The 12,000-nt window shown below is 33.8% G+C and overlaps 1 protein-coding gene across 1 annotated transcript in view; it reads left to right on the top strand.

Annotated features, from left to right (window-relative positions):
- NEK10 (NIMA related kinase 10) overlaps positions 1–11,038 on the top strand; it is an 87,731-nt gene extending 76,693 nt beyond the window's left edge. The window contains 6 exon segments of the mRNA XM_064388254.1: positions 953–990; positions 3,895–3,995; positions 6,990–7,122; positions 9,331–9,420; positions 10,836–10,881; positions 10,957–11,038. Coding sequence (XP_064244324.1) covers positions 953–990; positions 3,895–3,995; positions 6,990–7,122; positions 9,331–9,420; positions 10,836–10,881; positions 10,957–11,038 — 490 coding nt within the window.
- Positions 11,039–12,000: the final 962 nt, after the last annotated feature.

Genomic DNA, 12,000 nt, shown 5'->3' with positions numbered 1-12,000 from the left:
TGGCACCACCCTTATTCAGAAATGCTGTTAATTGTTTCTTCATTCCTGCTTTTCTTCCATATCTGGAAAAAAGACTCTCAAAATCACTCTTGGCTGCATCTACCTCCCAAACAATTTTTTTATTTTACCTTTGACTTAGCCAGGTAAGTATTTATAATGACAGCATTGATTCTTTTCCTGTGTTTCTCCACAGAACCTGTCTTAGTCAAGTGCAATATTTTATTTTTGCTTTCAGAATGTCTCTTAGCATGACACCATCCACTCTGCCATTTATCCCTTCCTAACCTTACATCTTTTGCAGTCCTCCCCGTGCTTGCAGTCCTGTTGCAGCCTCCCCATGCTTGAGTGTTGAAGAAGGTACATTTTCTTTCTCTTTGTAGAAATTCACTGCTATACAAATCTCTACCCCTCACATAATCATCAGCTAAACTATTTCCTTGTCTTAATTTGTAACTACTCCTTGAAACTGTAGTTTTCCCTACTGCCACAAAAATAGATAAAAATTCTTACTGTACTTGGGCTATCGCGGCTGTCATCCATCAGGACATCGTGTTTGTTATTTCAGTTCCCTGGTGTCTGTGCCCATTTGTTATTGCTTATCTCAGCTAGTGAAATCTGCAGGCTAGGAAAGTATTTGTCCAGAGTTTAGAGAAGGATCTAGCACTGAAACATGTAGACCTATATTTCTGACATTGAGATATTGCGATCCTGGTGTTGTAATACCAATTTTTTCCCCACTTGTACTGACCAAGGAAAGAAACATTTATTTAGTAAAAGGCATTCTATTTTAGACATGCATAGTAAACCAGCCTTTAAAAATGCACAGTTGTAATCTAGTGAATGTGGACAGATTTCCTTTAGAGGAAACATGAGAAGGAGTCAGGGAATACTGATATTTTCTCTACAATTGTTGATGTCAAACACAATTAAAACTTTTTTTTTTAATAACGATGGATTATGTTGATGGCTCTGGATCAAGACTGTGATCAGGTAATTTTGTACTTGCAAGAAATTCAAACTTTGAGTTAAATTAAACCCAACAATTTTCAAGTTTTTGAACATGATTACATTATTCTCTTGTTGCATATAGAGTGTTTCCTCTTGTATTTCTTCCTCTTTATTGCCTATTGATCTGTTTTTAAGAGTACCTTCACTCACCCACGGTTCCCACACTAAGAAAATCAAGTGTTTGTTCATGATGAGATGGCAGTTTCATAGTCTACAAGTTGTAGCTCTTTGCAATGTGAAACATCATGGTTTTATTTATAATTGTATTTTTAAATGTTAGAAAAAGAGATAATTACATTTTACATATAAATATGTTATCTGAAGTATCATTAAGGTACTTCTTAAAAGTATGAATTCCAATAGTGAATCAGTAAGATCTCATATTAATTGTCATTATCCCAGCTAAACTTCTGCAGAATGAAATGGGAAATTCTCCTGTAAAATGAATATTTCATACAGCCCTTTCAAATTATCATGTATTTATGCATCATGATTGATGAAGCAAATTTTCCATTTGAAGTACTTTTCCTTTTACTGAGAAGCTTCACACCCTGTGAAGCTGTGATTTCAGAATGCATATTGTCTGAGTTAAATAATATCTGAAATAAAGTTATTTTGATCAGTTAAGATATTGATCTCCATAAAAAAAGTGCTTTTTGTCTGTACTAAGTTCTATTTTACAGCTTTTAATATAAAAACTGTATTAAGAATTTCAGTTATAGAGTACAAACCAAATTTGATCTCAACCTTCTGTAGTTTCAATGCTGTTTGCTAAAGGGTACCATATAATAATAACAACTCAGTTTAAACATAATGTCTGCAAGCTATAATGATCTACAGAAAAATACTTTAGCCTTTGTTGATATTTTCAGTTCTGTGAGTAAATTGAGTAAATCCATTATCTTTTGCAAGTGATGTTTTCCTTTTGGATAAAAGTCTTAAAAGCTTTGGTCAAGTCTTCAGCAGTCTATTCACACATGAACCTTCATCTTCCAAATAATGCCGTACTTCTGTATTTAAAAAAAACAAACCAACCAAACAAGGAACTTGGAGTGGTCTGGAGTGTATGGACTTCATGGGAACTCCTAAAGTCTTTGAAGGACACAGATGCTACAAGTAGACATTAAATCTGGTCCTCCTAGACTTTTAAGTCATATTGCTGTCATACTAGAAAAGAGAAAAAGCTCCATAAGTTGAATAACAGAGAAATCCAAATTATATACTTCTTAGTCTTTGCTGTTTGCTGTTATCATTCTAAACATATTTCTATTCAGAAAAAAATAAATTTAAAACCTACAAAAAGAAAGTCCCTGATTGATTTACTTTTGGTTTGTAATACAAGCCATTGACAGGAAAAGAGGAGACAAATACCACAGAAGAGGGAGCAGTGGAAAAGGGAACATGTCAAAGAAATAAAGGCTTTATGAGTGTCCTTAAAATAACTGAAGATTTTAAGGCTACAATGGCAAGACCACACTGGGTTCTTTTGGGCCTTGAATATAGCAGTATTAAAACAGTTGGTAGAGATGAGAAAATGAAGCAAAAAGAAGTAAATCAAAATTGTTCTTCTGGTAGCATATATTTTGGATTATTATAGCATGGCCTCCACTGTCACCTTGAGCAGAACCAATGTAAATAAATTCTTCTTTAAGTGACTCAGAGGAAGTGCAAAACTTCTTCTCCTCTTACTGATTATTAAGAGAAGACTTAGGGAAAAATATGTCAAACTGAATTTCATTTGGCTTTCTCAAGACATCTGCAAAAAGGCAGTGCAACAAAAAAACCCAGCAATATCAATGATGTTGTCTTCTTGATCCTACTAGAAATGTGTCTCCCTGTGGTAGAGAAGGATGTTTATCTGTATTGCTTTATTTCTGGAGAGCATAATTTAGATCTGGATGATTTTAGACACTAATATTTGTGAATATCTTTCTTCTTATTAAAGTAGCTAGCACAGAAATTTATCTGTAAAAAAGTGGTAATAGTTCTGTTGTGGACTAGTTAATGTTGGTATTTGGATTTCATCACCCTCTCAGTAGAATTTTTAATCTTGACATAAGATCACATCGAGGAAAAAAAAAAATTTCTGTGGTTGTAAATTTATAGAAAAGACTTGATGATCCTCAGGGTGTTTCTGTGAGAGTAAATGTTAGAATATCTAAATTAGTCTCTGAACTGTGGTTCAGAGAAAATTGTATTTAGGAGAGGTACAGGGCTGCTGGCTGAAGTTCAGTACTTTGGCCAAAGCTCTTCACTTAGCTCCGAGGTGTAACGGTCAACTTGGAAAGATTATTTTGTGAACTAATGTTCTTTTGTAATGTACTAAGTGTTTTATAGTGGAAGTCTGCTGATAAACTTTTATTTAATCTCTGGGCCTGACAATGTGTATGACTTTAATAAACAAGATTAAAAATTCTAAAGAATGGATTTACCTCATTGAAATAATCTATGTCAGATATATTATTATAATGTTTAGGGTAGAATGAAAATAAATTCAATAACATCAAAATACATTAAAAATATATTGTGTTAGTCTAGTAAAAAAATCAGTTAATAAAATTATGTTTGTCATATATTTATCCTTTTGAATAAATGTGACAAAATTTTAACAGTTGTTGAGGTACATTAATACTGCTTCTCATGGAGTAATTTAGTGATTCAGAGGAAGCGATTTTCTTTTGAAACACATTGTCTAAATTGTCACCTACATTGTCTAAATTTTTAACATTTTAGATTATCCTTTTTTTTGTTCCCAGCATTATTAGGAAAACAAGTCAAGCATTTCAACTTGGTATTTACATTTACAAGTTTTAAACATTGTATGCTGTTAATGTGCTAAGGCAACAAAATGAGCTGCCCTCCTGATTTCACTCTTGCCATCTACAGCGTTGGCAGGAATTGCTGTATCACAAAGGAAGGTGCATCAGATCAGTGACCCTGTTCAGCAGATTCTTGTTCAGCTGCACAAAATTATCTTCAGCACTCAAGTATGCATTACTGTTGCTTCTGACATTCTGTACTTTTTAGTCATTTGCTGTTGTCAAAATGATGTTACTGCAAAGTGCTGCTAATTTAGTTACTGTTCTTTAAAAACAACAGAACTTGACATTTTTGCAGATGGCAGGATGCTTTAAAAATATATCATTAAAATAAAGACTAACTTTGAATATTAGTATGTGGAGGATGGCAATAATTGAGTCATATGAAGAAAAAAAAAAAAGCTGTAGCTCACCTCAGAAAAATTGATTGTACAGTAAAGTATTTTTACAACATTCTGTCATACCAGCTATATGACTACTTAAGGTGACAATATCATATGCTGACCTGGAGAGTTAATAAAATGCTTTCCTCTGTAGTAATAGTCTTGAAATAACTTTGAAATTTTATTTTAATTATCAGTACATAGTAATACTATCTTGGGATTTGTAGTGCAATAGATGAAATACTGAATATGTTAACTATTTTGAAATGTCAGATATTTTTCAAATTTAAGACTTGTTTCAAAACTAAGTTCATCTGTTACATAGTTAGAGAGAGTTGAGGTTATTTCATGTTGATTTCAAAACAAAAATGGAGCTGAGCTGATACAAAAGCTGCCTTGAATTCTCACCTAAAAATGTGATTGGAACCTCTTTATTCTGCAGAAAGATGGCTACCATGCAGCTATTTGAAAAATTTGCTATTGTTAAGTAAATAGCTTTTTATTTTCCAAAATGAAGTGTTTACATTTGGGATGTGATGTTTATCACCTCAGGGCTTTTGAGATTGAGCAGCCAAATTTGTTTGGTTTTGTTCAGAACACAATAACATAACTGAACTTGGTGTGCTTTACATCTCTCTCTTTTGGTTTTTTTCTTATTAGTTCTCAAGCTTATTAAAACAGGTAATACAATAATTAAATTATCAGAGACAAAGGAAACAAACATTATTTAAAATAATTGGAAATTATATCCTTCTCCTATCAGCAGAAATGAGGCAGTTCAGTTTTTACATGGTATTTTAGGAGCATGTCCAAGGTGCTCATTAGTGAGCCTATCCTCTCTGTTGAAGAAGGTTTTCTCAAGTGGCTTACTAATTAATATGAATTATTCTAGTGCAGATGCTCAAGATCTGAGAACTTTCAGCAACTCAAAAACTGACTCAGAATTGACCACTGAAGCAGTATCAACAGCTTTTCTCTGATTTCAGAGAAACCGGAATCCATACCTGTACTTGTTTCTATGTTCCAGATGCCTCCCTTGCACTTGTTTATGTTTTTACAAATCTAAGGTCAAGTATTTTTTATAGTACATAGCTGTTTTCTCAAACTCTTACATATTCCAGCTGACAGTTCTAAACTGAAGTTTGCAAGGAAGAGTTCTTGCCTGTTAGTTCTTGGCTGCCAGCAGCCTTCCCTGTTTCCATGGGAACAAGAATCAGAGTGATCTCTGGAAAACAATGTAAGGGAAAGCTTTTTAAAAAGCATTATTTAAATCCTTGGCCCTTTTTTTTATTTTATTTTTTAACTGATCTGACAACTGATTTCATTAAAATAAAAGCTAAAATTGAACACTAGTGCCTGAGGCAACTCCAAGTTTTTCAAGCACTGGATTTGTTCTTTACCATTTCTGCTTCAGAATATTCCAGTATCCCCATGGTACATTAACTGCACACTGCAGTGGTATGTAATCCATAGAATATGTTGTCAGCCTTTCCTAAGGCATCATTTTTTTTACTCTCTCATAGGCTAAGGAACATTCAACTTCTGACTTAAAGCACATGTGTAAAGCCTTATCTGCATGGGAAAAGAGTAGTATCTGTCTGTAAGAAAAAAAAATAAAAAATCTCTGCATGCCAGCAGCTGACTGGAGAAGTCTTTTGTGCTTAGCATGTGACTTTGATCCCTGCTTTGTCAGAGCCAATCAGGACTCCTGTGAGGCCAATAAAACCATTCTGGATTTATAGCTGTCTAAGAGCAGGAATTTGTTCCAGTGGGATAAATGTCTCTATAATGTCTGCTATGGCAGTGCTTGAACGTGGCTCATTAGTGGTCAACCCCTCCCTAAGTCAAAAAGTTTCCTGAATTCAGTTGAGTGGTACATCATGAATTTACATCAATGAAATGATTATAAATGGTAGAAAATAATCGTTTTTCAAACAGTGTCTGCAGGTATAAGCAACTATGCAGACACGTCACAGAAGATAAATTCAAAAGGGTAATAACATGCCATAGAATTATTGTCAGACTGGGTTGATGTCATTGCAGTTACCAACAGCTGAAACTGTACATTTGCTGTTGGAATGTAAAAATTATTTTAAAGGAAAAATTATTTTAAAGTCTTTATTGAAGACTTTAAGTACATTATTTGTGGGTTTTTTGAGTTTTTGGGTTTTTTTTCTAAATATAGATGAAGGATGTGTTCTTTTTCAACCAAAAGGATACAGGAAGAAAAAGAATATAAAATCAGTTGTGCTTTCTAAACAAGTGAAAGGTAAATTACATCCCTCAGGAAGCTTAGAGCAAAAGGGGTGCTCTGAATTGTATTAAGACCCATAAGGACCTTAAAAGAGGCCATTGAAGCCATTCTATGCATGTTCAATGAAGGTCTAATTTTCTTTATTAATTTCAGATGGAGTGATTCATTATAGCCAACATGAAATCTAGTGTAATGTTCTATGTGCTTCCTCTGTAGAAATACTAGCACTTTGATCAGGGAGGCAAATCTGGTATTACCAGTGTTAGGCTAATAATGATGTTTAGCTTCAAGATTAGAGGAGCTGAGTTACATGGCAAGCTAAGCCTAACAGAACAGGCAAACAAAGGAGCCTTATTATAATGTGCAATTAAATCAAGTCTTGTACTCTTGTTTATCACATGCCATTAGACATCCATGTTTCTTTTTGCAGGGTAGCTACATTTCTCAGTAATGGCACTTCTGAATGGGTCATTTTTATGGCAGGTGTAACTGAATGGTGAAAGTGTATTTCTTTGTTTCATGTAGCTTCGTCCAGTTGTGCAATGCAACTTGAAAAGCAGAATCATTGAGAGATTCAAGTCCCTTTTCAGCCAGCAGAACAATCCTTGTAAACTGAAATCAGAAATCAAAAAAATCACCATTTACTACTTGTGGTCAAGTTTGTCTCTCTTTCCATTCAATCATTCTGTTGATATTAGTATCACAAAAATAAAAGAGTCCGTTTTCAAAAGGAAATATTTGAAATATTCTCAAACTATCCTATATTTGGAAAATATGGAGTCTCCTTAAGTGTGAAGTTTTGCAGGTTGGTTTTAATTTTGTATCTTGTCATTAGAACTCTTTCTGTAAATGGAAAGGACCTGCTAGCTTCTAAGATATAAAACCAGATTTCATCTCATCAGAGCTCAAAAAGACAAGAGGAGAGGCAACGTAACTAGAGATTATATAAGATCTTAATTTATGCAAGCTTTGCTTGATTTGTTAATAGTTCCTTAACATTTGTCATATTTTGGACTGTATTCCTACTTAAACCATTAATCTTAAGAGAGCAGCATCCCAGAGTACCTTGAATACAACATACCTTGTCCTGCTGTTGCACAGTGTGTCAGCAACGTTGTAATGTCATCAGTTTAAAAGTACTGCATATTCGTAAGAATGGCCTGACTGAAAAAGCATTCTTGCATGTTTTCCAGTGACATGCTGGATGCTTTCCAACAGAGAAAGATCTAAGGACTAATATCAGAATTTCTAAATTTTTCTTCAGAATCTCCTGAGAGGATTGCAATCAGCAAAGGATTTGAACTTTACTTCCTTGGCATCTCTGTACTGTAGGAGACTGAAGCTAAGATATTTCATTTATGAATTGATGATAAAGTAGTTATTAGATTTATTATTGTACCAAAAATCTGATGACTAAGGTGACTTATTATCCTTCACATAATTCTCCCTCTGTAACTTAATTTGATTATCACCTACTTCCACTGAATTATGTAATGTTCTGTGTCATTGTTTGCCATGAAACAGACTGATCCCAAATGCTGGATCCTTCCTTTGCTTTTGTAACAATTAACCTGAGGTGCTAAAACTTCCTGGAAGGTGGCACATTGGTATTAGTGCATTAGAAAGGTAGCTAAAGATGCTTCTTTCTGAGCTAGCAGTTTCATGCTGTCCTGTAAATCAAGTTGTGATTTACATTAAACAATTCCTGTATTTCAGCCATAACATTAAATCTAAGAAATACCTGCTCATTATGTATTGAGTTGATGTTTTCAGAAACGAATGCCCAAAAATATGGTAAGAAAAAGGAAGTGTTTATTATAAAATTAACCTAATTTTCAGGTGTTCAGAAATAAAGGAAATTATTTGTGAATGTTATCAACTGTAAAATTGTGTTAGCTTCAAAACTATTGAATTTAAAGGGAATAACTACTCTATTTAAAAAGTAAATTGTAGTAAATTGAAAGTGCTTGAAATGTTGAATGCAATTCTGGGCATTCTACCTTGAAGGAAATATCATTTGGATATCATTTGGAGGTAATGGGAGGAACCTAAATAGAGAAAAGAATGATGATGAATTCTTACAGCAAATGTTGTTATGATGTTGTATGATTTCTGGAAATAAAATTTTAAAATAAGGGGGTTTTAACTACACCAAGTTAGAAAACGTAATAAGAAGTACAGACAAAAAAATTCCTCCACTGATCAGTGGTGGGGTAAAGATCTTCCAACAACAGAGATTCTTCTGTTTCTGTAACTGTAAAAGTGTTATCATGCTGCAGAAATGTATAACTGAGATTTCTCTTCTGTACATGAAGGTGGTTCCATTAGAGTTGTTACCAGGGTATATTTTCAAAACTAGATGCTTTTAAGTTTAATGTCAGTATCATTGCTCATATAATCAAGTAGCTGAACTGACTTTCAGATTTCAAAAGTGCTGGAATTCCTCTAATGGGAATTATACCACTTGAATATCAGCTAACAATTTCACTTGAAGCCACAGTTTTAAAAACCAGAGTAATCAGCTGTTTCTCTCATAGGTTCAAGAGAATACACTTTCCTCTTTATTTTCACACAAATGTGTAGTTTGTGACATTTTTTCAGATAATCTGAAAAATTCAGTGCTTTACACTAAGTGCAGCATGCAATATTCAGTGTTTCTGGAGAGAAAAAGTTAGGATGCTCAGAATTGTGTTCACCACTTTTTCATTAATCTAAAAAGTACTGACATTTCTTTTGGCTTCTAATTGCGCTGGGAAACATAAGAAAGTGTGAACTGGCTTCTAGAAGTCTGAAGTTTTGGCAAATGAGAAGGAGGTGCTTTTCAGGTGTCTTTATTTTTTTGGTGTCTTTTTTTTTTTTTCCCTAGATGCTGCTGAATTTATTATCTTTCCAGCAGATTGGCATGGGGTACATCTTTCTTCAGGTGGACATGTGTTGCTTCCAGGTGATAAAAAAGGTAAACAAAGCATCATAAACTTCTGTAGTGGCATATATTTTTCTAATAAAATGTATGGTATCAAAGCTACTCTAAGATCAGTCTTTAAGGACAATAAAGTTATGTTGACCATACTGATTTTCTGAGGGACGGGGGGTGTTTGTTTGTTTTTACTTTAGGGTTCTTAGTTGGTTGGGTTTTGTTTTGTTTAATTCCTGGTAAGATGCACAGTTCAGCACTGCTGGAACTTTCTACTGATTGAAGAGAGTACACTTTGAAATTATAAAGAAATATCACAGATGCAAATAATTTATGATTCCTCCCTGAAAATTAATAGAAATGTTTGTAACTGAAAATGTCATACTAAAGATTTACCTGTCCTTGTGTATGATTTTTAAATCAACTATATTTAAACCCTTATATTTTTCTTTTGTCATGTTTGAAATAGTTGTAATGGGTTGATTTAATTACACAGCTAGATCAAACCATATGAACTTGAGGAGGGAATTATACACACACACACACATATATATATATATATGTATGTATGTATATATACTTTAGAAAATTTATCAACATATATGTCAATTCTACTTTGGACTAGTGGTACTCAGCTAGACAAATCATAAACACCTTGTAAAATCAAACCTGCCAGCTATGGCATCACCCAGGGTGGGGAACTACAATTCCTAGTTCAGAGACTTTTTTCATCATGTGTTTTTTTGTGCAGTGGGTATAAGGGAAACATGCAGCCTGTATTTTGGTAATTGTGCCATTTATATTCTTCTAAATACAGAAAATAACTGTGTTGCAATCCATGGACTAGAGGATACAGTAACATTAAAATCTGTGGTGCCAGAAAGAAGAGTGAGAAACTCTAGTTTTGATGGTCTGTGTTGAAAATAGTGTGTCCGTTCCACAGCTTATTGCAAAAACCAGAATTAATACTAGGTGTCAAGGGTGACATTGGAGTAGGAAATGAGTCCCTAACAATCCCTTTAAATATGAGCATTATTTTGTTCCTGGAGACGATAATGCAATTTGTTGATATGCTCATTATCTGTAATTTTTGAATCTCTTAACCTGCAGACAATACTTTTGTCCTCACAAATTGCTGCTGGCTGTGTGCCCTTTCCACCGTAAATTTCCACTATAAGTGGGAAAAAATAAGAAAGTTGCATTTCTGAGTTCTATTACATTAAGTCTTTAAATTATTTTTCATTAGTTAGAATACCTCCATAATGTGTGCGTGCCAAATGTTCATATCGTGCCATAAAATGACTCCACCTTTTCAGGGGGTCATTGTGCTCAGTGGGAGTTACTGATTGTGAAGCTTCTGTCTTGTCATTATGTTTGAAGTGGCATTGCTGAGAAACTGATAAGGGAGCACAGATTCCAAATTCAGTAGTATAACATTACTTGCCTTTTACTTGAAGGAATTCTTGGCACTTCTGGCATGGCAGAAGGGATGACATATGAGCAGTTGCAGGGAAGCTGTATATTTACCTATATGTATTCATTTATTACTCTTAATGAACATAATTCACTGAAATTAAGTTCTTTTGCATCATAGACTCTAATTGAAGAGGTTCTAGAGGAAAGTGGTTATTACAGTTTCTCTTCTTACAGGTCAATCTAGTCAATTTAAGAAAAAAAAAGGTTAATTATGAAGTGCTAAACCCAAATGTATCATCTTCCTGTTTATTGACTGCAATTCACTTTGAACTTGGTGCAGATTGTGGTTTATTATAATAAATGGATGCATGGACTGGATGAAATGTATGTGGGACATATTAGCTAATCTAAGCAGCTTTTTTTGGCCTCATCTGTTTTCTTCATTCAGATGAAAGAGTCGTACAAGTGTGGCAGTAATTTCCTCACATTTTTTTCCCACATAAACTCAGATCTGAACAAAAGGTTAATTACATAGAAGAATATTTTATTTAACACTCTACCATTACAAGGTTTAAAGGACAAAGCTGATATCTTTGGCAAAATGTTTGAGTACAGCACAAAAGCCAGTATAAGTGTTTACTAGTACAAAAGTGCAGGGGATGATGTGGTCTTTGAAACTAGGCAAATGCTTTGTCCTCAAGATGGTATATCTTTTTCTGCAGGAAAATTTTGACACAAGAAATAAAATATATTTACTATATATTTTTTCATGTTTTTCACCTGATATCCTATTATTTATCATCTCAAATATTATTTAATATTAACTGCTTCAATTAAGTAAGTCTATTCTTGTCTTTACATTACTCACCATTTTAAAGTCTGGGAGACTGCAGTTAGGTTTTCTAAACCAAACAAATAAACAAACATAAACCCTCCCAGCCCCTTGCCCTCCACATTGTAATTGTTAAGAGGTTTTAAGAATGGTTCATGGTTCCTCAGCAGTATTTTTTAGTTATTTTTTATCTTTGCAAGATTTTTGGTATGATTCAAGCTCGAAAAATTTCTGATGGTAGTCTATAGGCTACTCATTAAACTGGTATTTCAGCTTGCAAGTGTCTTGCAGCTGCCAGCTCAAAGTATTGAAAATCATGATTCAACACTCCCAAAATAAAATAATAGTTCAGTCTTTAAACCTTCAGGGTGTGT

The sequence above is a fragment of the Passer domesticus genome, chromosome 1 (assembly GCF_036417665.1).
Source record: "Passer domesticus isolate bPasDom1 chromosome 1, bPasDom1.hap1, whole genome shotgun sequence".
NCBI classification, from domain to species: Eukaryota; Metazoa; Chordata; class Aves; order Passeriformes; family Passeridae; genus Passer; species Passer domesticus.
The sequence above is the reverse complement of the archived record's forward strand: the minus strand, read 5'-3'. Positions and strand labels throughout refer to the sequence as shown.